The 25,406-nt window shown below is 41.7% G+C and overlaps 1 protein-coding gene across 1 annotated transcript in view; it reads left to right on the top strand.

Moving 5' to 3' along the window:
* Positions 1–23,552, top strand: part of EPYC (epiphycan) — a 38,303-nt gene extending 14,751 nt beyond the window's left edge. Inside the window, exons 3-7 of the mRNA XM_074983993.1 lie at positions 10,128–10,281; positions 16,696–16,854; positions 19,754–19,956; positions 21,290–21,385; positions 22,907–23,552. Of these exons, the coding sequence (XP_074840094.1) occupies positions 10,128–10,281; positions 16,696–16,854; positions 19,754–19,956; positions 21,290–21,385; positions 22,907–23,077 (783 nt within the window). The 3' untranslated portion in view covers positions 23,078–23,552. The remainder of the gene's footprint in view (positions 1–10,127; positions 10,282–16,695; positions 16,855–19,753; positions 19,957–21,289; positions 21,386–22,906) is intronic.
* The last annotated feature ends 1,854 nt before the right edge of the window (positions 23,553–25,406 follow it).

The following is a 25,406-nucleotide window of genomic DNA, read 5'->3' on the forward strand; positions in this document are numbered from 1 at the left end:
TGAAAGCTCCTTCTCTTCCTTCAAATGCCTTCGCCAAACCCATTTGCTTTCAGTTAGTGTTTCATCATTCATTTCTGCGCAGGGATATTTTCTCTTTCTTCTGGTGCACCACCATAAAAGTCCATTAACATCACACAGATAATTTAAAGTAAAACAGCTAAAAGCTAATATGTTAAATTGTGGTATGAAGCAAACTCCCACAATTGCATTCTCTATCTATGAAATTCTATATTGTGCATATGAAAATTGGTTGTTAGTGCATCATTCCATAAATAGAAGCTAAATGAAGCTGTAAAGTTGGTAGAAGAGAAGCTGTAGAACAATGGTAATGGAGCTGATCCAGAACCCATTGATTTCAATCGAGAGAATCTCACTGATTTTTAATGGGCTTTGGACCAAGCCCAACTTTAGTAAATTTCATAACTGAGATAAAGAGTTATATAAAAATAAATATGTATATATGTCTAGAAATTAATTTAAGAGGTGTTACACAACAACAATTCAAACAACAGTTAGTCTGAGCTGGGAGTTCTCTGCCCCTTTGAAAACCAGATCTTAAGTTATTTAAGATAGAGGCTTACCTTTTCAAAGGTGAGTAGAGATTTTAAGTGCTCAACTTGGTGCACCTTAAAAAGGCCAGATTTTCAGAAGTGGTGCTAAACACTCCCTTAAAAAAACAGCCCATTTAGTCATACTAAGTTGGACTTTAAATAAAGCTGTCACTTATGAAATTTCAGTACAAACTGTGAAAATGCACAAGGGGGAAATAATTACAAGTGCTATGTGGGTATCTGAGCTTAAAAGATTTTATGGCGTTTTGTTATATTGCTGAGAAATAGTCTGACTGTGTGATTAAATATTCAGACATAATGGGTATGGACAAAGGAACAGAGTTAAGACTATGGCTGTGGCCACACTACCCCTCCCTTTTGGAAGGGGCATGTAAATTACATCCATTTGAAAACGCAAATGAGGTTCTACCATTCATATGCAGTGCCTCATTAGCATAATGGCTGCAGCGCAAATTTCAAAGCTGCTAACTTTGAAGTGCTGACTGACAGTCTAGCTGTGGGCACTTCAAAATATGTTGGGCACGTATTTGGAAGCACCTGCAGCTACATTGCCTGTGAGCATTTTGAAATTAGCAGCTTTGAAGTTCCTGCAGCAGCCATTATGTTAGTGAGGTGCTGCATATGCATGGCAGCATCCCATTAGCCTCCTCCAACCTGCCTGCTTAGCGTGCCCCCTTCCAAGAAGGGGGCTAGTGTATATGCACCCTATATTTTCTCCGTATGTGCAAACGTTTATATAGTTTGCTTCTGTTGTGGTGTATTATGCAAAGCATAACAGATCTGTATTGGTTTATGGAGTCATGATACTTAACAAAGAAAACCAAATGAACAAGACACCCACATACTTTAGCCCTCTGCAATATCTTTGTAAAATTATTCATTTTCTTAAAATAAGAAAAAGCAGTCAAGCAGCACTTTAAAGATGAGCAAAATAGTTTATTAGGTGAGCTTTCGTGGGACAGACCCACTTCTTCAGACCATAGCGAGACCAGAACAGACTCAATATTTAAGGCACAGAGTTTGTTTTGATAGTGTATAGACTAGCACGGCTTCCTCTCTGTTACTTAAAATAAGAATGTTCAGAGAAGTGAGGGAGGGAAAAAGCCCTTCTAAATCAGTTAGAAATGTTTTTTTCCTGAAATATCAAAATATCCAATAAGGCAAATCTTGCCAGAGATAAAACAGACATCTGCAAGGCAAAAGACATTTTTGACATTATATAGTCGAGGAAACATCTTTCTCTTATTAAAATTTTGCGTGATCTATGAAATATGCAAAAGATGGAGGCCTGCAGGACTCAGAAACTTGGTAATAAGAAGCAGATTTTTACCTCTAGGTCACTGGTTCAAATCCAGCCCCAGTGGAGTGGCCAAGAAGTGTTCATATTTTGAGACTTGTTTGCAATATGTATCACTGGTTTCTGTCCATTTTCTAGATTAGTGTTGTCAACCTAAACATCACCATTTAAACTTGCATTTTCGTTCACAACTTCACTAGAGGTGCTAAGAACTGAATGGATGTAAAGAATGTCTCAGTGTCTTACCGTTCGCAATAGCTTCTGAAGATCAGTATTTAAACCCATAGCCGGGACAAGTGTAGGGAAGTTTCTGCTGACACTTCTGAGTCTATAACTCCTCTGAAAGAAAGTTTCAGTCCAGTATCTTTCACAAGCATAAATACATGGATTATTATGCAGGAATGCAATAAGCAAAAAGATGATCTTATGCAAAACGTATAGGAGTGGAAGCTGGAATAGCTAGATTCACTTCCAGGCTCTGCAAAAAATTGCCTATGACCTGGGACAAGTCACCTAGAGTGAAATACTGGCCCCACTGAAGTCAGTTGCAGTTTTTTTCATTAGCACCAACGAAGGGTCCTGTGGCACCTTATAGACTAACAGAAAAGTTTTGAGCATGAGCTTTCGTGAGCACAGACTCACTTCATCAGATGCTTTTTTCATTGTCTTCTATGTTTTTTCATTGTCTTCTATGATGCCAGGATGTCACTTTTAATCCATTCTTTTTCAGTTTCTTAACTGGAAAAATGTCCCCACCTTTGATGGTCTCAGTGATGGCAGGCATCTTACTTAATAGACACTTGCAGAGGTTTTTATTTTCCTCTTCCCCCAACTTCCTTCCCCACATCTAACTGATTTGGCAACTTTTTTTATTTCATTTTTTATCAGTTTTTTTTTCCTATCAGTTCTTTTTCCTTCAGTTATCAGTTGTTCTCCAGAGCTGAAGAAGTGGGTCTGTCCTACAAAATCTCATCACCTAATAAATAATATTGTTAGTCTTTAAGGTACTACTGGACTGCTTTTTCCCTTGTGAAGATACAGACTAACAGGGCTACCTCTCTGGAAAATCAGGGTTAATATTTAGTTCAGAGGGGGTCTATGGAACTTACATTTATATCGCTAAAGTGTTTTGAGACCACCCCATAGAACATTCTAGGAGAAAGACTACATACTATAAACAGCATTCTCATGGTATTTCTCCAAAATATGTTTCTCCAAATACCCAAAATTATGGATAATATGATATGCTAATGGGCAGTGTCTACACTTGCGTTCCTCTTTCAAAAGAGGCATGCAAAGGAGGGAAATAGAAAATGTAAATGAGGTGTAGATTTACATATCTGGTGTCTCATTTGCATAGTCTCCTTTCAAAAGAGCTTCATTTGGTCAGAAAAAAAAACAGTATAGAGGTGGCTCTTTAGCAAATAACCCCATCTTCAAAAGAACCCTTCTTCCTGAAACAAAATAGGAAGAAGAGTTCTTTCAAAGATGGAGTTTACTTTCAAAAGAGCTGCGCCTACACTGCTTTTTCTCTTTCAAAAGAAGAATATGCAAATGAAGCACTGGATCTGTAAATAAGTGCTTCATTTGCATTTTTGATTCCCCTAATTTGCATGCCTCTTTTGAAAGAGGAATGCAAGTGTAGACACAGCCATGGTGTGGTAGACAGAAATGTTGGTAGGGGACTGACTTTTATGACCTAACTCTTTCTGTATAATATACACCAAGTTTATAAGAAGTCATTGGATATCTGTTAGTACCTAAAATCTCTGACACTCAATGGCTTTCTTCCCCAGAATTTTCTTTGCAGTACAGTTTCCATATATTACTTGAACAAAAATGAGCACAAAGCCAGTACTGAGTTTGAAAACACGCTTTGGACATGTTAAAAAACTTTTCCAACTCTGCACTTTACAGGTGTCCACAAAACAAAGGAAGTTGACTGACTTCTGTAGACAGACATATGCAAGCACTTTTGTATAATACCAGGGCAGGGGAAATAAGTCTGGAATGCATCTCTCCCTCTAGGGTATCTAAATTCAAAGAACATCTGCCACTATTTCCTGTGTTCTCTTAGTCTTCTTTTGATTTGTCCCCATGTCCATTCTGTTAAAGCAGTCTTACTCTCAGCCCCACAGATTCGAACAGTATGGCTATGGCCACACTACCCCCTTCCTTTCTGAGGAGATATGATGAAGAGCCACTGCTATGAATATGCAGCACCTCATTAGCAAAATGGCAACCACACATGCTTCGAAAGTGCCAGTTTCGAAATGCACACTGCCTGCGTAGCCGGGGGCCTTTTGAAATGACCCCCCCTTATTTTGAAAGCACCTTCTTCCCAAACCAGATGGGAAGAAGGAGCTTTCAAAATCAGCGGGTGGTTTTGAAAGGGCTCTGGCTACACACATGGTGTGCATTTCAATACCGACATTTTTGAAGCACGTGCAGCTGCCATTATGCTAATGAGGGGATGAATATTCATAGCAGCCCCTCATTAGCATCTGCCAAAGTGGCTCGTTACCATGCCCCCTCTGAAAGGATGGGGTAGTGTGGCCACAGCCTATAAGGTTTTGGTAGATATCCAGACAAGATCATCCTTACTTTCTAGTTCTCAAATTGGCAATCACTCGTTTGCTGTCTTTTGAAGCTAGATTTTCCTTATTCCATTTGCTATTTTCTCTTACACTTTTGGAAACTTCCTAGTTCCAGAAGCTGCCTAATTCCAGCAACACACACTTCCCCTTTACTTACATTTAAATGATAACAACTGTGAATCATTTCAATCCAAACAAATATTGCTGCTTTCTATACACAGGTTATTAGGACAAGTTAAAATATGAGATTCTAAACTGCTTCAGTGTTCCCTGTCTTCAATAGAACTCATATTAAAGCTGGTCAGACACTTTTTTTCAGGAAGAAGGGTGCTTTCGAAAGTGGGGCTTCCTTTTGAAGGAACCCCATCTACACAGCTATTTTGCATTTTGAAAGCAGCACTTTCAATGTGGCGAGCAGCCACCATTATGCAATGAGGTGCTGAATATTCATCGATAGAATATTCATGGATGGAAAGCTGGCTTAATGGTCATGACCAGTGGGTAGTGGTCAATGTCTCATTATCTGGATGGCAGTTGGTTTCAAGTGGAGTGCCCCAAAGCTCAGCTCTGAGGATGGTGTTGTTCAACATCTTCATTAATGACCTGAATGAGGGACTGGATTGCACCTTCAGCAAGTTTGCAGATGATACTAAGCGAGGGGGAAAGGTAGATTCGTTGGAGGTTTGAGATAGGATCCAGAGTGACCTGGACAAATTGGAGGTTTGGGCCAAAAGAAATCTGATGCGGTTCAAAAAGGAGAAGGGTAGAGTCTTGCACTTGGGATGGAAGAACCCCAAGCATTGTTATAGGCTGGGAACTGACTGGCTAAGCAGCAGTACAGTGGAAAGGCACCTGGAGTTATGGTGGATGAAAGGCTAGGTACGAGTAAATAGTGTGCCCTTGTAGCCAAGAAGGCTAATGGCATATTAGGATGCATTAGGAGGAGTTTTAAGAGCATATCTTGAGAAGTGGTTGTTGCCCTCTATTCTGCACTGATGAGGCTGGCCACATCTGGAATATTGTGTCCAGTTTTGGGGCAAGTTCAGCAGAATGCAACAAAAATGACTAAGGGGATGAAGCACATGACCTATGAGGAGAGGCTGAGGGATTTGGGCTTATTTAGTTTACGGAAGAGAAGACTGAGGGTTGATTTAACATCAGCCTTCAACTTCCTGAAGGGGAGCTCTAAAGGGGACAGAGAGAAACTGTTCTCAGTGGTGACAGATGGCAGAACAAGGAGCTGGTCTGAAGTTACAGAAGGAGAGGAGTAGGTTGGATATTAGGGAAAACTACTTCACCAGGAGGGTGGTGAAGCACTGGAATGAGTTGCCTAGAAAGGTGGTGGATTCTCCATACCTAGAGGTTTTAAACTCTCAGCTTGTCAAGATCCTGGTGGGATGACTTAGTTGGAGTTGATCCTGCTTGAGGTCCCTTCCAGCCCTATGATTCTATGGTTGATTAGCATTTCCAATTCACCACATTTACATGCCCCTTCTGAAACTGGGGGTGGGGGTGGAGTAGAAGCAGCCAAACTGTTTTCAGGAAAGAGTCAGTTTTGATATCTTCTTTTTACTTAGACTGAAAAAAGTTTCAAAAATTTCAAAACACTTGTTAATCATTTTCAAAGTGCAAAATTCAAGCTTCCCAGTTTAAAGTGACAGTTTGTACATTTGAGCTCATTCTAATGGGGGAAAAAGTCAAAAATTAGAAGTGATAAGTTTCAATATTATCAAAACAAAATGGTTCAGCTGGCCTGAATTAGTTCGCTTTTCATTTTGTTGATTCAGGAAAGTTTTCAAGATTAATTTTGTTCCAGTTTGGGACAGGAGATGTTTGGAAATCTTGATTTGCTCAGATTTGGATAAAACAAAATAAGACAGTGCTTCTCATCAGCTCTACTCAGCACCTTACAGTACTGGGACCTGCAATCCCCCTCTAAATTCACAACAAGCTATTTCTGTTCAATTAGTACAGTTTAGATGGTTTCCCTAATCTCTTCCATTTAGCATCATGGTTTCTAATATTATTTAAACAACAGAAAAATACAGAATGTTATTCAAAGAGCTTAGAGTAAGAGTGGATTTTTTTTCCAGGCCTACCCGAGAATTGGTCATTCCAAAACAAACAGTACTTACTGAAGGTATAATCAAGCTAAGCATTCTCATGGGAATTAATATAGTGCAGTTGCACAGTGTCATGTGTGTTTGTTCATAACTTATTTGGCCTTCCTGGAAAGCCTGATTTAAAAAAAAAAAAAAAAGAAAAAACCTGACAGAAAAAGCCCTCCTCATTAAAATGCAAGTAGCTAGGATTTGTGCACAATAGCTGAGGCCGTACAGAAACCCGCACTCTAGTGCAGCCAAGGAGACAAGAACATGTGGGACTGGCATGGGGAGGAGCAGTGCCAAACTATCTTGGAGATGTGGAGATTCAACATCTCTCCCATGTCATCTGGTGGGACTTGTATAAAACCCCAACTAGTTAGTAAAGCAGCCTCCCCTACCAGACAGTAATTTTGGTATGAATATCCCTCTCCACCTCTGCTCATATATGCACACTAGGAGGGGTTGTGAACTGCACCAACCTGCATTTGCAAGAGAGAATGTCTCCAGTCCTGTAAAGGTAGGCTAAGTATGCAAGGCATATTGACAGCACTCATCCAAACTGCGAATTAAGCCATTTATTAGGAGTAGAGAGTGCTAACACTAGATGCAGTCTGCCCACTAATAATTGCCAACAGCTTGCAGATGCCTTTGGTTTGGTTTCTAATTTTGATGGCGCTTTAGAATTATGAATCTGGATAAGTCTTCAGTACAGCTTCTGTAGTTTCAAAATAAATAAAGTGGCTTAAGTAGGGAGTTCATTATGGCCAACGCATCAGCATGTTATGTTTGTTCAGTTGTCGGAGCTGAGGTAAGGGCCAGCAGCCATATTCCATTCTAAAAAGCATTCCTTAAACATAATACAGAGATGGTGAGAGGGATGTCAGGCCTTGTGGAGAAGACTTTACGCTTGAACTGAAAAAAAGGTATCTGTTAACCTACTTCACAAAGTAACGTTTATGGAACTGGGGCACCAAATGATGCATTTCAGTTGGGTCCAGCCACTAAAAGACATTTCCCTGCACTTTAATATGAAGCAGTACGTGCTAATTTATCAAACACTTTACAGGAAGAACTAGTTTGAGCCCCGTTCTTTGATGTTTATTTTCAGCGCACAACCATGAGACCCATACCAGTAGTTCTTCCTAAAGCTGTGGGAGCTGAGCTTAAATTTGTTAAATTATACTTAGCAGTTTTCTATCACCTCACATTCAAATCACTGGACCAGGGGTCAGCAATCTTTCTAAGGCGGAATGCTGAAATTTGACCTTTTAACCTTTAAGTATAGTCCAAGTGCCAGTGATACTTTTTAAAGTCACTAATAGTCCTACTTACAACAGCTTCATTAATAAATAAATGAAGATGCAGAGCTTTACTGTTTAGGTGGTGGTTGGTTGCATTAGCTGGTCTTTTGTTAATCCATAGGTGGCATAGCTTTGAGCAAGCTCCCGGCACCATGGGAGAGGAGGGACGGGGCTGAGCTCCTGCCTCATGTGCCGATGAAAATCAGCTCATGAGCCGCTCCTGGCACACGTGCCAGGGGTTGCTGACCTCTGCACTAGGCCGCCAGACATTAACTACTTGTTCCTTAGCTAGTGAAAATATTAATGCTCATCTACAACCCTTGAGGTAAGTAGGAATTATTTCCATTTTACTTGGAGAAATGGAGACAGAGAAGTGAAGCAACTTCTCAAAGGCCACACAGTCAGTCAGTGGTGGCAGTCAAAAGTAAAATTTGTGACCAATTGATTCCCATTTCTGTGTCACTTCTTCAGACTACACTGTCTGTCTCTAACAGTAGGCATCTCCTCTACTCGCTTTTCAGCACTGCTTTGTTCTGTGGTAGCAGCAAACATGACACTAGAATCCACAGGTTCTGAACTAGGCGGTGCTGCCTCACACCCTGGCTTGAAGTGGTTTCCATTATTTTTGCAGTTTACTGTTTGATTCAAAGGCCTTCAGCATTCCTACTATACAAATTATACCAGCACCTCTCCAAAAATCAGCCAAATGTATTTTTGTCCTAGGCCGCGTCTACATGTGCACGCTACTTCGAAGTAGCGGCGCCAACTTCGAAATAGTGCCCGTCACGGCTACACGTGTTGGGTGCTATTTCGAAGTTGAAATCGACATTAGGTGGCGAGACGTCGAAGTCGCTAACCCCATGAGGGGATGGGAATAGCGCCCTACTTCGAAGTTGAACGTCGAAGTAGGGCACGTGTAGACGATCTGCATCCCGCAACATTGAAATAGCGGGGTCTGCCATGGCGGCCATCAGTTGCGGGGTTGAAAGACGCTCTCTCTCCAGCCCCTGTGGGGCTCTATGGTCATTGTGTGCAGCAGCCCTTAGCCTAGGGCTTCTGGCTGCTGCTGCAGCAGCTGGGGATCCATGCTGCATGCACAGGGTCTGCAACCAGTTGTCGGCTCTGTGGATCTTGTGTTGTTTAGTGCAACTGTGTCTGGGAGGGACCCTTTAAAGGAGCGGCTTGCTGTTGAGTCCGCCCTGTGACCCTGTCTGCAGCTGTTCCTGGCACCCTTATTTCGCTGTGTGCTACTTTGGCATGTAGACGTTCCCTCACAGCGCCTATTTCCATGTGGTGCTGCCCAACGTCGACGTTGAACGTCGACGTTGCCAGCCCTGGAGGACGTGTAGACATTATTCATCGAAATAGACTATTTCGATGTCGCTACATCAAAATAAGCTATTTCGAGGTAGCGTGCACGTGTAGACGTAGCCCTAGAGTAGTTTTGGAAGAACTTTGACAGACTGAAGCTTTATAGTTGTATAGTAATGAAAATTGATTCTTCTAGCTTATTAGGGAGTAAGATTCATGGAGGAGAATATGTTTCCTAGTCCCTTGACAGGGTTTACCAAAGCTTACAGAATTTCCTTGAGTGTAGGTCTCATGCTTATCTGGATACTTTTTTAGCAACAGATCTTCCTTTTTGTATCTTCTGCAACTGATGATCAATAAAGCTACAAAGTGCTGTTAACCACTGAGAGAGTGAATAAAGCTTAACAAACGCTGAAAGTACTTTATTATGACAAGCACCAGCTGCCTTTCCTGTTTTAAGATGAGGGCTTATTAAACACATCCCAGTTCAAACGTGAGGTACATGTGCTGGTATGTATTTGTGGATTTAATTATTCAAGATTTTGCCATTCTAAATTCAAATTGGCCTTTTTACTTTGGAGCTTCATAGTAATTTTTCATTTGGCAGCCAGAACATCACTGGCTGAATTGGTCCACTAATTATCTTTGAATAAGTGTGAGAAAAGAACTTGGTTAACAGAAGTTCTTATTAATACAGAATTTATATAATATGTTCCATAACAAAGGAAATATCTGAGGTGTAAAGTGAATACATATGGTTTCGTTTTATAAGCTCTACAGTGGCAGACTGAGTCAGTCACCCAGGAGCTGCGATATAAAATGAAGATGTACTGCTGAGCTTCAGAACATGTCTGCCCTCTAGTGGTAGAATCTGTTAGAACACCACCAGACAGCGAATGCAGACATGCAATCTACCTCTTTAATATAACTATGTTTCTCCCTAGATAGAGATTGGCACCGTGTTACCTTCTGTAACTAAAGAGATTTCTAACCCCCTACCGCCACTGGAAGAAGCTGAAGAAGAAGCATCAACACCAAAACTAATTGATGGTTCCTCACCACATGGGCCAGGTGTTCTTGGGCCTGAAACACATGATGGTTAGTTTAGAATACAAACAAACAAAAAAAAAAAACATGCTATTGCGTTGGGTTGATTTCCATGGTACACTGAGTCTGGTGGTGAGTTTATACTTTTTATGACACATTTATCTATTTGGGTATGAGTTATCTATAAAGCCTGTCAACATTTTCCCCACAAAAATATTATCAGAAATGGCATGATCAAAACCACATTATTTAGGAAAAAAGTTATCAACATTTTCCACTTGACAATGGAAATTGTTATCAATATCAAGTTTAATATCATTTTGAATCTATGTTCTTTGATTTCTAGAAACTTCAGTAAGTCTTTTAATTAAAAGCAATGATTAAATTATTGTGGCAACTCTGGGAAAAGACAGACGTGGGTCAGTTTGGAACCTGCAAAATGGAAACATGGGCCTTTCCTGTTTTGTGATGAATACTGCTTATACAGGAATCTTTGACAAGTAGCATTTAATGTTTTTTTATTTAAGTATTTACAATAAATTGCAGCCCCACCAAAGCACAAACCAGCACTATACCACAAGACAGTAGTAGCTCTAGGCTCAAGTACATGGAAGTCAGAGTGGAAGTTCACCAGCTTTAGTGGCTGCCAGGACAAAACTCAGTGTTATGTGGTGATGGACATACAGCTGGGGTAGAGCCTGAAGATATCGTTGCCTACTCTGCCCATCAACATGATACTTGAGTGCCTAGGGGGACAAAAAAGGGTGTTCCTATTTCCAAATATGTGCATTTAATGGATGAAGTGGAGTCACTCTTAAGACTTTTTTTTTAAATACACAGGTTAGATTTGACCAGAATAAAGTCTGTACTGATGTAAAAGCAAAAATGGGGATGGGAAGTTCTCTGTGTCATTGTATTTGCACTCAAATATCCAAAGCCATTTCCTCCATCTTAGATTTTCAAACCTTTCAAAAGAGGTCTTTGGGAAAGCTTCTCTGTGCTATGTATTTTGAATCTGACATCCTTGCAAAGGACTCAGGGGAATGTAGCAGAAAGATCTTTCTGTTGAAAATGTGATAGGAAATCCCAGGATGAACACTTGCTCCTACATCAGGTTTTGCTGCTGCTCTGCCAACTAAGAGGAAAGCTGAGAAACCCAGGAGCTCTAGCTTCTCTTGCTGAATCCCTTGCCTCTCTTCAGACTCCCTTGAATTCTAAGTTAACAACAGCCAAGGAGAAAACAGTAGCAGTCCCCAAAACAGAAGGGAGAAAAGAAAGTCTGATCCCATTTTAGCTGCAAAATCCTTGCTAAGGTAGCCATCTAAGACCCTCACTATGTCTGGCTGGGAAACAAACCCCCCCCCCACTTTTTATGAAAAGTTTAAAAGCTTAGATATTTGTTTTCATTCCAAGGAAGGAGGAAACCAAGCCTCTTTGATATTTTTCACAATTTAGACCTTAAAAGTCCCTGACTACAGCATACTTTTGAACTATTTAGCCTAAGGCTTTGTCTACATAGCAAAGATATTTTGAAATAACCGTTGTGATTTTGTAAGAACTTTGTTAGCATCTACACAATGTTATGTTGAAATAGGCAAACCTTAATTCATGAGGAATTGTGAGAAATAGTTATTTTGAACTTGGGGTGGTATAGACAGGGAACACAGATTATTTTGAAATAAGCCATAGTGAGTCCAATGGCTCTTTTCAACTGAGCGCCCCACCCCAGAGTAGCCAACAGCCCAAGACTAAATGTATTCACCTGGGATGTGGGAAATGTAAGTTCCGGTTCATACTCTGAATGAAGCAGAAGAGGGACTTGAACAGGTCTCCTGCAGGCCTCATGAGTCAATTGCTACAGACAGTCTCTGTCTGTCTCTCTCTCTCTCTCAATGTCTCCTGCTGAAGCTGTTTCACCATGTATAAATAACCAGTGGAGGAGCATGACAGAGACTGATTAACCCAGTGATAACAACATTCACCTGAAATAAGACGTGACTGGTGTGGAGGCACCCAAAGAGGGCCATCACCCATGTGACCCTCCCAGCCTGGAGCAGGGCAGGGTCAGGCCCCACCTCTGCCTGCCCTTCCTCCACCCTTCCCCCCCTCCCCACCCTTGCTCTATCTCACCCTGACATTCCCCACACCTGAGGCAGCCTGGGGATCTAGCTGAACTGGGGAGTCTGGTGCCAAATTCATTTTGCTCCCCCTAGCTGAATCATTGCACTTCATGCTGAGGACCGCAGGGGGTGTCCTTCCTCCACCCCCAGAGCTGCATGCTGAGAGAGCAGAGCATGTTGGAGTCCATTACTCTGCGTCCCCTGTTGCTGCCTGCCACTGCAAGGGTGCTGGACCCCTGCTGCAGTTGACAGAGCCCCCTCACTGGCAGCTGGCCAGCCCCTTGCCCCTCCCATCCACAGTGTTTGGGACATATGGCCCTTGCTATTCCCCACACGTTGCCGCTGCCTGCAACATCATCTGAAACAGGCTAGAATATGGGTCTTCAACTGTGCATGGAGTTCCCTGATCACCACACTGCAGTTTGAACCTCCCAGAACTGAGATTCTTTGGTGTAGTAGCACCATGGATATTACTGGACCAGAGAGCCTTGGGTTGGGAGGCTAGTAGGGGGATGGCTGAGCAGAACCCAGTGATAGGGGATCCCAGTGGCCGAGGGCAGGGGAGCTTGGTAGGGCTTGTGACTCTGTCTGGAGCCAGTCTCCATTGGGCCGGAGACACACCGGCAGTTTAGCCAGGGCTGGAGCTGGTGCCCACAGGGACTGGCAGCCTGAGTGGGAGGAGGCAGGGGACCTCCTCCTGTCTGCAAAATTCCCTCATTCAGGAGCGGTCAGTCCGTGAGGGTGCCAGACAAGGGAAGTGCAACCTGCATTTGCCATTCTAAAGTGTATGGCTACATCTACCACCTGGACCTTAGGAATCATTTTAGTTGAAACAGATACTCTTCCAAGAAAATTGTTTTCTCAAAGTGGTATTTTCCAACAGAAAAGTTTTGTCAAAAATATGTTCAAGCATCTTTACGCTAAATTCAGTTAGGTCCAGATTCAGTATAACTGGCTCAAGCAGGTATAACTGCTTGCCCTGTAACACTGTTGATCCTTATCTGATCACAAATCCAGGCAGACTTCCTCTGGGCAGTGTGCACTGGCTCCCTCAACACCTTTGAGGAACAGTGGGTGTCGTCCGGGGCTCTCTGCTCGATATCCCCCTCTGACTCCATTATTTTAACCCTTTGACCTACACATGTGTTCCTGTTTTGTTTTTTGGTTTCCCCCATAATTACTTGGGAACCACGTTATTTTATCAGGTTCTCCTCTTAAGGGGGAACCTTTTAGTTGTGGGCGGGCTGTGCCTGCCCACTGCCTTGGTTATTCCAATAAGAAAACTGTTGCTCTTTGAAGTGAGGTTAAATTACCCAATGGAAGGGAAAGCAAGAGGGCTGGCTGGAGAGGACTTTGCCTCTAAGATGTTGCTCCTGGACCTCTGAGCACTGCAGACAGCGGTTTCAGAATAGAGAAGGGCTTAATCTGTGGCTTCTGTCTCTGCTTGCCTGAAGAGAGCACGTAGCAGACAAAGTATGCACATGCCAAAGTGTCCTTCAGCTAGAATTGAGAACTATTATCATGATCTTCAATGATTGATCTTTCTGCAGAAACAAACCTTCTAATCTTAGCTGGTCAAGAGGTCAAGACAAAACAGGCAATTCTAAAACAACCAACCTAAAAGATAATCCAATAAGAACTTTTAAGCTACGTCTACACGTGAAGCCTACATCGAAGTAGCCTATTTCGATGTAGCGACATCAAAATAGTCTATTTCGATGAATAACGTCTACACGTCCTCCAGGGCTGGCAACGTCGATGGTCAACATCGACGTTGCGCAGCACCACATCGAAATAGGCGCTGCGAGGGAACGTCTACACGCCACAGTAGCACACATCGAAATAAGGGTGCCAGGCACAGCTGCAGACAGGGTCACAGGGCGGACTCAACAGCCAGCCGCTCCCTTAAAGGGCCCCTCCCAGACACAGTTGCACTAAACAACACAAGATCCACAGAGCCAACAACTGGTTGCAGACCCTATGCACGCAGCATGGATCCCCAGCTGCAGAAGCAGCAGCAGCCAGAAGCCTTGGGCTAAGGGCTGCTGCACATGGTGACCATAGAGCCCCGCAGGGGCTGGAGAGAGAGCATCTCTCAACCCCTCAGCTGATGGCTGCCATGGAGGACCCCGCAATTTCGATATTGTGGGACGCGCAACAACTACACGGTCCCTACTTCGACGTTGAACATCGAAGTAGGGCGCTATTCCTATCCCCTCATGGGGTTAGCAGCTTCGACGTCTCTCCGCTTAACGTCGATGTTAACATCGAAATAGCGCCCAACACGTGTAGCCGTGACGGGCGCTATTTCGAAGTTAGTGCCGCTACTTCGAAGTAGCGTGCACATGTAGACACGGCTTAAAACTGTAAATTCCACTAATTTGGCTTTTAACTTTTAACTGACCTGCCTAGTAAAACTGACCAATACATTTCACAAATAAAACTACCCTGCACCAAATGCACAGTTAATTCCGTTGCCAAACATGTAAGAAAGAGATATAGTGGAGAAGGAATATTCATACAAGAGGTAGGGAACCTCCAGCACACCTGCTGCACATGGTTCATCTAGGTTAATAGTTGCTGGGCTTCCAGACAGTTTGTTTACCTGAGTGTCTCCAGGCACATCTGCTGGCAGCTCCCAGTGGCTGGAATTCACTGTTCCCTGACAATGGGAGCTGGAGAAGGTTCCCCACCACTGATTTATATACTCAGTTAAATGTTAGGTATCGGGGATGTGCATGTGCCCAGTAAAATTCACTGATCAAAATAAGTGAAGGTCTTTCGGACCAACCATATAATTTCCATAGTGTGGCTCGGTGGAGGAAATATCAAGAAAAGGACCATTTCTTGTCTTCCTTATCCCACACCACTCAGTAACAACCTTCCATGAATGAGGGGAAATGGCTCAATTTCCATGTTTCTCCTGGGGCAACTAAATGTTTTCTCTGGAAATACACATCTTTCAAACAGCTTTAGCTCAAGGGATGAGAAATCTTTCCTGATGTCAAGTTCTGTATCACAAATGTTAATTAAAAACAACAGGAAGGAAATTGATATCCTGTCTTCATAACTCTCTGAAAAAACTCATTTCCTCAATAATCATCCGAAACATATTAGAATCATAAAATCATAGAATACTTGAACTGGAAGGGACCTCAAAAGGTCACCAAGTCCAGTTCCGTGCCCTAATGGCAGGACAAAGCACCACATCACCTTTGTTAGATATTTATCCTACTGTTTACAGAACTAAACTTCAGTAACTGTAATAAGTTCCAAAGCCTCTACATTTGAATCAGCCATGAGAATTGATTCCCCCACCCAACCATCTCAGAGATCAGAGAGGAAGGAGATTCTACCCAGACCAGCAAAGTGTAACAGCTCGTCAATGGCACAGAAAGCGGCTAATGGAGCTAAAGGAATCAACATGATTATCTACTTGTCTTTCCTGAGAGAGGAAGTCACCTCTGTAGATGGCTATAGTGCCATCATGAGTGTAGCCACAGGCACTTTGAAGTGCCCACGCTACTTCCAAGTCGCTTTACTTTGATGTGTTGAAGTCGCCGCTTAGGAAAATTAACTTAATGAAGTGCTGCATATTCACGGCAGCACATCATTAGTAATCTCCCATGGCCCTGATTACCACACCCCCTTCGAAGCTGGGGGCAAGTGTAGACCCAGTCCCACACATAAGCCAGTTGTGAAATTCCTTTGCTCTATATGTTGATGAGCTTTAGCACCCACCCACATAGTAGCTGCACCCTTGTCCCCCTACACATCCCTTACAGGAGTCTGAAGTGCTCTACAATCAGCCCTCCACAACAAGGAGTAATCACACCCTTTTGTGAGCCAGTATAAGATCTTATAAGTATTTAGAAGCACTGAAGAACAATGTCAGCTACTGTAGGATTATTCATCTGATTCTAATATTCTGAGAAACATACGTATGTTTACAGTGACAGTTTCTTTAATTTCTGTCTCCATCATCATTCTGTCTCCATTTCAGTCAGTCAAACAGGCTGAAGTACACAACATTAAACACCTTCAACTTTGGATATGCTATTTTCCAGAGCTTATTTTTCAATGAGAGAGGTGTTGGGGCTCAAGCATTTTTTTTTCACTTTTATAACTGATGCAGCAAACCCAGAGGTACTGAGGTGAAGACCTGCCAAGCCAAAAGGTGCTGGGACTGAGCCCTGCCAAGCTCTGGCACAAATCAGCCACTGCTGTTTGCTTCATGCTAATACCTAACTTGAAATAATGTAGCTTTTATAAAATTGTCCTATTCTTAATATTCTCACTGCAGATTTTTTTCACGTAATTGCTTTCCTTTATTTGTTTTTTGTAGGCCTTCCGACTTGCCTTCTGTGTACATGTCTGGGGACCACAGTCTACTGCGATGATCATGAACTGGATGCTGTTCCTCCACTGCCCAAGAAGACGACCCATTTCTATGCACGCTATAACAGAATCAAAAAGATCAACAAAAATGACTTTAGTAATCAAAGTATGGATGGCAGTAGTGATGCAACTGGTTTCCCTTTTTTTTTTCACATTGTTGATATGTGCCATTTCAAGTGGAAAAGCATCATAGGGGTAGCTGAGTTGGTCTGTATTTTTAAAAAACAACAAGAAGTCCTGTGGCACCTTATAGATTAACAGATATTTTGGAGCATAAGTTTTTGTGGGCAAAGACCTACTTGATCTTTGCCTGCGAAAGCTTATGATCCAAAATATCTGTTAGTCTCTAAGGTGCCACAAGACTTCCTGTTGTTTTTCAAGCAGAAAACTGTCAGAATCTTATGTCAAATTTGTCAGTGTCAGTGGGGTACATTCATAAAAGTTAGGTGTTTTGCTGCTCTGAGGCCTAAGCCTTCAGTAGCTTGGCTATAGACCTACTAAAATTCAGTCCTAGAATTAGTGCAAATAGCTAGGTACAAATAATTGACCACATTTGCCTATGCACTTGCTGGCATGTCTAATTAAATTTAAAGGAGAAAAAATCCCATAGATAATGTAAAGTACAGTGATTAATTCTCTTCTATCAGGAAAGCAGTTATCATTCAGTCATTTTACCCAGTAATTAGCAAGAGTAAGAAGGAAATCTTTGTAAATGTTTAGAGAAGTTTCTTAATCTAAGGACAGAAGGGCGATGGTTGCTCTACAGTGATCTGTTGACAGAAGTCACTGTCAGAAGAGATTTCTCAACAAAACTTCTGTCGACAAAGTGCGACCACACATAAAAGCCAATCAGAAGAGCATTCTGCTCTGTTGACGGAGTGGCCAGACTGCCCAGATACTGTTGACAAAACAGGCACCCGAAAGCATAGAAGACAGTGCTGCCCATTATCCTGGATGCCCTGTCTGTTAAGAGAAGGTCCCCCAGAGCATCCTCACATCTTTTTTTTGACAGAACCTGTCGAAAAAAGGTGCTCTTCATCATCTGGGAGAGGCAAAAGGTTGACGGTGGAAGTGCTGACTTTTGTCACCATACAGTGGACAAAACACATTTTGTGTGTGGACATTCCACCAGTTTTGTTGAAAAAAATGGGGTTTTGTTAGCAAAACTCACTAGTGTAACTTTAGCCTTAAGGTTTTACTGTAGCATGAACATGATGACCTTATGGAGAAGGAAAATCATAGGGTATGTCTACACAGCAATATTATTTTGAAATATCTATATCTTTATCTATATATAGATAGATAGATAGATATAAAATTTCCAGAATAGCTTATTTCAAAATAAGGCTGCTACACACAACGGCTGTTTCTACACATGCCACTTTCTCTGAAAGTGGTATGCTAATAATGGCCCGAAATATGCTAACAAGGCACATATGTAAATTCCCGGCACCTCATTAGTATAAGGTCACATGATTTGGAGTCCGGAAGATGCTCTTCCGGGCTTCAAAACGGCATGTAGAAGTATGGCTCCCGGGGGCTCTTCCAGAAGGAAGTCATCCTTCCAGAGGCCCCTTCTTCCCAAAAAGTTCAGCTATTTTGAAATACAGCATCTACACTCAATAAAGCCTATTTCAAAGAGAGCTACTGGACGCACTATGGCTTATTTCAAAATAGTCTCTGGTTCCTGTCTATACCCCCGCAATTTCAAAATAACTATTTCTCACTATTCCTCATGAATTAAGGTTCGCCTATTTCAAAATAACATTGTGTAGATGCTAAAAAAGTTTTTACAAAATCACAGCTATTATTTCAAAATACCTCTTCTGTGTAGACAAAGCCTTCGTCTCAATATTTCAAAATTATTCTGTAGTCAGAGTCTTTAAGGTCTAAATTGTCAAATTCTACTAGTGATTCTGAGTCCCTTCATTTTTAGCAACTTAAGAAGCCTTAAACAGATTGAGTTTTCAGAAAAATGGCAGAGCCTCCCACAATTGATTTCAGTGGAAGTTTTCAGGTACTGAAGACTTTTGAACTCAAGCCATTTTTCGGAACTCAGATATAACTACCCAATTTTGAAAATCTTTCCCTGACTTATTTTGTTTAATTTGAGGAGTAAAGGGTTAGCCATAGCAACACATGAGCCAGCACTTGGAAGTTTAACACTTTGAAGTTGCCACGGGGGAGAATTAACTCAATGAAGTGTTGCATATGCACCGCAGCACTTCATTCATAAACTCCCAACAACCTACTCACCATCCTCCCTTCGAAGTAGGAGGGCAGTGTAGACACAGCCAAAATGTAGAGAATTTGGCAACATTTCATTCTAATTTTTTCAATTATGGAAGACTGTGAACAAAAAGAGTCTTTTTTTAATTCACTTTCTTTCATAAGGTACTCACATTTTTATCACCTCTCCAAAGATGTTATCAAAATAAAACTTGTTCCAATTGTGTAATTTTGCTTTCAATGGAACACCCTCTACCAAAGGAACTTACAGGACTTCTTAGAAGTATCTTATGCTCTTGAAGCTCCTGTAAATTGCATTTCCATTCATTATTAATGGAAGCTTGCCCTTTTCTAAAGAGGAAAGAGTTCTTCAAGCCTCAAGTTATTAAGGCAGTAAAGCAGCCAAAGACCTATGGGAAAAGAAATCAAAATAAAAAAGTAGTAGTATGTGGCAATATGAACCTTATAGAGCTGGGAGTGGTGTTGAATGTTCTGCTCTACCCTCTCAGGGGGGGCCAAGTGCTATGTTCCCCCTCTTTCTCCCCCAGGTACCTAAATGGCCCCCTCAAGGACTGAGCTCACAATGTTGTGGTTTAGAAGGCCAATGCTCAAACCACTGAACTAACCCTTCCCCCCCACTGTGTAACTAAACACCATGTAAAGGGGATGTTCACATGTAATGAAAATGCATTTGCTTTTCTTTTCTTTTTAGGTTTTAAGACAGTCTGAAATGAGTTCCAGAGTGCTCTAAATATTTTATTAATTTTCTTTACCAGGCAATTTAAAGAGGATTGATCTGACATCAAATTTTATATCTGAGATCGATGAAGATGCCTTCAGGGAGCTGCCCCAGCTTCACGAGCTAGTGCTCCGAGATAATAAGATAAGGCAGCTTCCCGAGTTACCACCTACCCTGACGTTCATTGATGTTAGTAACAACAGGCTGGGCCACAAAGGAATAAAGGAAGAAGCATTTAAGGTGAGTTTTGGATTGATGGAAAAATCTCTCCCCTTCTTGGGGGGAATCTGTAGTCTGACCAGAGCAGCAGCATAAGGAGCACAGAGATCTCTCTTACACAACTGCACCATATCACAGGTAGCAACACAGGAGATGAGGCAGGCTCTAGAGAGGTGCTTTATCCACCTATACATGTTGGTAGAGCCTTGGCGCTCCTTCCCAATATGCTAGGTAGTGTAGCATGCACCAGCACTGCAGTGCATTTACTCCTTCTCTGGAGCAGCAGGTGGACTGTGACTCTGAGTGACACCCTCCCTTTGGCAAAGCTACCCTGTGCTGCTCCTTACCCCGAGAACATCACTAATTCACCATCTAAGCCTCTATTTTAATAGAGCCAAATAACCAAATAGTGGGCCTGATCTGATTCCTATGCAATGCCCAGGTATCCAAAAGGAGCTAGGTTCTCGCTTTACCTGATAGCTACAAATTCCTGAGTGGAAAGATGGCTTTCAGCCAACTGCTCCCTCTCGGCCATGCACATCGGGTGAGTTGGGGAAGGCACAACCTAGCCCCTAGGCTCCCTGATATCCTCTCACTTGTGCACTTAAGTCCATCTCAGACACAAAAGAAAAGCTGCCCCACTATGCCACTCATATGCACCTGCCATCCTAAAGTCTCAAAGAGCTTGGCAAATGTTCATGCATCTACAACAGCCAGTCTTATGCCTGTTTTCTCCATGGGTTTATTGAGAAACAGAGAGGCTTATTGATGTGTCTAGGAACAGAATGAAGGGTGGGAATTCAGAAGTCTTGACATTCTGTCCCTTTGGGCACTAAGATATTGCTTCTCCATCAGACTTCACTCCCTTGCTGCTGTTCCAATACAGGAGTTTCTCTTACTTTTGCCGGGGAAGTGTGTGTCAAGAATATTATTTAGAGACATTTGGCTTGAACAAAAGTGATTTCTAGAAAAAAAATAACCTGGTGATTCCTTTAGGGGAAAAGAAATAACAGGCAGGGCTTTCTGCAGAAGCTGGGACAGGGCATATTTCTAATTTAAAACAATGTTGATCTGCAGATTCTGCTTACATATTTATGTGCCTTTCTCATATGCCTTATGAGTGCAACAGATCTCTAATATTAATTGATCTTGGCCAATACAAGAGAAAGCTCCTATCAGTGTTTTGCTGTATTTTTAACCTAACTTCCAGTTTTTAACTCAGAGTCATGTTGACTGAAAGAAACTGGTGCATTAAATTTCTTACTGCAAAGGTGGATGTAAAACTTATCCAGTCCTTTTTACAGATTTTTGCAAAATTCCAATTAAGGAAGATCTTCCCTTCCTTCTTTTCCAGGATATGGTGCATCTGAATCATCTTTACATCACCGACAATAACCTGGATCACATCCCACTCCCACTGCCTGAAAGTCTCCGAGCTCTTCATCTTCAGGTAGATTACAAAACCAATGGAATTTTATAGCAATAGTGAATAACTGGAAAAAGAGAGGACAAACTAATATTACTGTTTAGTGCATTTTTAAAAAAAAACCTTCAGGTCAACTTGCATTATCCAAATGGGTCATCATACATCTGAAACCTTAGGCTAATCGGGTTATTGACTCGGCATTTCAGAATCTGGTGACAAAAATGCAATTTGAATAATCCAAAGTGCCTTCCATCTGAATATGACTCAATAAAATATTCATGTTCAATGTAAATATTTTGAAGACAAAGGGCCAGATTCTCCAATGATAAGATTTAGTGTAGACAATGAAGCCATTTTGATTGACATCAATGAAGGATCTGACCCAAAACTCAGAACATAAATCTGGCAAAACAATTTTATCCTTCTGTCATGGGGTGCTTCACTCAGCACCAGATGGTTCCCCCTTGTGAGTGTTCTGGGGATCAGCTCTGTACAGGTCCATCACCGGTTTGCTGAATGATCTATAAATATTCTATCTTTGTCTCTGGCTGGGTCTACACTTGCCCTCAACTTCAAAGGGGCCATGTTAATCAGGGCAATGGGAGATTAATATTGGAGTGCTGTGGTGAATACGCAGCACTTCATTGGGCTAATTCTCCCCCACAGCAACTCCGAAGTGTCAGACTTAGAAGGGCCAGCTTGCAGGTAGCTGTAGCCGCTTTGAAGGGCCCACACTACTTCGAAGTGCCTTTACTCCTCAAAATTTTGAGTAAAAGCACTTTGAAGCAGCACGGGCCCTTTGAAGTGCCCACAGCTACACATATGCCAGTACTTCAAAATTTGACTCTTCGAAGTTGCCACAGGGGATAATTAACCTAATGAAGTGCTGCGTATTCACCACAGCACTTCATTAGTAATCTCCCATTGCCCTGATTAATGTGCCCGCCTTCAAAGTTGTGGGCAAGTGTAGATGCAGCCTCTGTGACTCAGGGTGTTCTGTTTCCATGCTTATCCCACCAGGCAGGTCATTACACTCTGCCACATTCAGGGTAGGAGAGTTCCACTGGATAACCATCCTAGGCAGTCTGCATTCTACTGCCTGGTCTATGCCTCTACCCCAGTGGCTGGTAGGGGAACCTCAGACCACCCACTACTTCATGGTCCAATCCAGGAGCTCTGCTCCTGACAAAGTGTAGTGTGATTTCCCTCAGACTCCGTTCGTCTTTCTCTGTATTTCTTCCTACACTTCTGGCTCCTCCAACTCTGGGTGTCACAGCTCAATCTCCCTCCTCCCAGGCAGTAACAGGGCTACAGATTTATACTGGTTGAGAGTAACCCCAAGATGGGAGAATTGTCAGCTGGCTATCCGCAGCCAGATTCTGTAAGCATTGCAAAGTTGCTAGGTCAGGGAGACATCCTTGTCCTTTGTACATATGTTACTTTCTTTTTACAGCACAGAAAATGTATCAAGTTAGCTATTAAAGACAATAATCATCAGACATATTATTGTTTTTATGAATATCTTTGTATTTTTTTTCTTTTTAGAACAACAACATTCAAGAGATGCATGAAGATACTTTCTGCAAAATGAAGGATGTTAGTTATGCCCGGAGAGCTCTAGAAGACATCAGACTGGATGGCAATCCCATCAATTTGAGCAAGACTCCTTCTGCTTACATGTGTCTACCCCGTTTGCCAATTGGTCGCCTCATCTAAGCTTCAATGGTGGCCAGCAATGTCATTTAACATGCTAGTGTCTATGACAAATGCACAAATCATTGCTGCATACAAAGCATATTATGTTCAAAGCTCATTTATTTGAAAGGGTTTTAATTGGTAACTAAATTAACAAAAAAGACAAATTAAAATGTGAAATGCTAGAAGATAAACCCATTATATACTAAAATATAGAATGTGCAATGCAACAGATAAATGAATAACACAAATATGTGTACATAAGCTCTATACCCAAGACATTTTCATTTCATTGACTTCATACTCTCAGTAAAGTACAAATCTTTGCTTTCTACTTGTTTTCTAAAGCACAACATTATTTTGGAGAAGTAGTGATAAGTGTTACAAAATATTTGGATAATATTGAACCTTTCCTTCCCTCAGTACCAAAATGTGGAGAATAAATATATGGAGTGAGTCTACACTTGCATTCCTCTTTCCAAAGAGGTATGCGAATGAGGCAAATCAAAAATGCAAATGAGGCATAAATTTGCATATTTGCATATCTGGCACCTTATTTTGCATATTCTAATTTCAAAAGAGCTTCTTTTGAAAGAAGAAAGCCAGTGTAGACTCTGCTCTTTTGAAAGTAAATCCATCTTCGAAAGAATCCTTCTTCCATTTATTTAATGGGAAGAAGGATTCTTTCGAAGATGGGGTTTACTTTCAAAAGAGCAGCATCTACACTGGCTTCATTCTTTCAAAAGAAGCTCTTTTGAAATTAGAATATGCAAACAATGCACCAATTATGCAAATTCATGCCTAATTTGCATTTTCGATTGACCTCATTTGCATACCTCTTTTGAAAGAGGAATGCAAGTGTAGACGCACCCATGGAAGTAAATAAATGTACATAAAGTCTGTATTGGTGTCTTTGTAGTAGCAATTGGGCTTTATAGTCTTTATGAGACACAAAGCCTTGTTTTCTATACCTTTGTGTAGCTAGCCTATTAATCTAGAGAAATAATAAAATATTCATATTAAATGAGCTGTTTGGAAAATATTGTATATTAACGCATGTATGTTAAAGAAGCTGAAGAATTTACCTGGGCTACATCTACAGTGGATTCCCCTTTCAGAGGAGGAATGCAAATGAGGGCGATTGAAAATGCAAATGAAGTGCTGATTTACAAATCTACTTTGCATAATATCTCAAGATTGTGCTTCTGGAAGAGGCTTTTCTGAATGCAAAAACAGCCATCTAGACAGGGTTCCTTAGAAAAAAAGCCCCATTTTTGAAAGAACCCTTCTTCTTGAAACAAACCCTTTCTGTACACTAAGAAAAAAAAATTTCCCAACTATAAAACTGAAATATATTTGGTATGAAAATATCCCTGAGCTTAATTTAGTATGTGAGCCATGTAAGTCTCAAAGGCAGCAGAAACAGTCCACTTCTGCTGAGCTATGCATTCAGGGATGCTGCACCTCTCTTTCCCATGCTGTCTGAACCATGGCATAGAAGTAGGCATATGGGTACATAGGCAGTATGTTGGTTTGTGCATGACGTGTTTTCAGAAAGGCCAAAGTCAATGCAGGACAGTCACAGCAGGCTACATGCACTAGTCCTCCCCACCAAACCTGACAGTAGTTTTCTGAAAGGTAACTAGGGAGGCTGTTAGATTTTAAGGGGTGCAGCTTCCATTGTCAATTCGTGCTTGTGGTCAGACTTCAGTTTTTCAGATTGTCCCTAATCCTTGTATATCAGGGAATGTAGGAAAATAGGTTGTTTATTTTTTGCATTCTCCAACCACCTAAACATGCAGGTGGAGGGTTGCCCTAAATGTTCTATAGTATCAGCTTTTTCTTTAGTGAGGTTTCTTTTCGGTCTCACAGGTCCCTCCTGTCTCAGACAACAACTGGTGGGTCAAAGGTTTTAAAATCTCCCCTTGCTTCAGATACAAAATCTTAATCCATGTTTTGTGTTTGGCAGCCCAAGGGTCACGGACATGCGTTGCATTTCACAAGATGGGGACTCCACATCCATTTGTTCTGTAGCCACATTTTCTAGCTCCTGGGACTCATCTTACCCATCTTGCAATGCATTATTCAATCTGTGGTAGATATGACAATTTGCTCCAATATATTTGGGCAATCTCAATGTATGTAGCATTGTGGGATAGGCATTTTATATAATGCCATGGGGGAGGGAGTTCATAGCCCTCCAGGAATAGTAGTGGGTATAATTAGACAAAACGTCCAGGAAAGTATCACTACCTGGAGAATTTTGAATCTGTTTCTTCGGCCTGGATTCTGTAGAGGCAAGCGGAGGAAGAAAGGACTTTTGAAGAAATAATCAGAATTTATGCTGACC

Source organism: Carettochelys insculpta, chromosome 1 (assembly GCF_033958435.1).
Source record: "Carettochelys insculpta isolate YL-2023 chromosome 1, ASM3395843v1, whole genome shotgun sequence".
NCBI classification, from domain to species: domain Eukaryota; kingdom Metazoa; phylum Chordata; order Testudines; family Carettochelyidae; genus Carettochelys; species Carettochelys insculpta.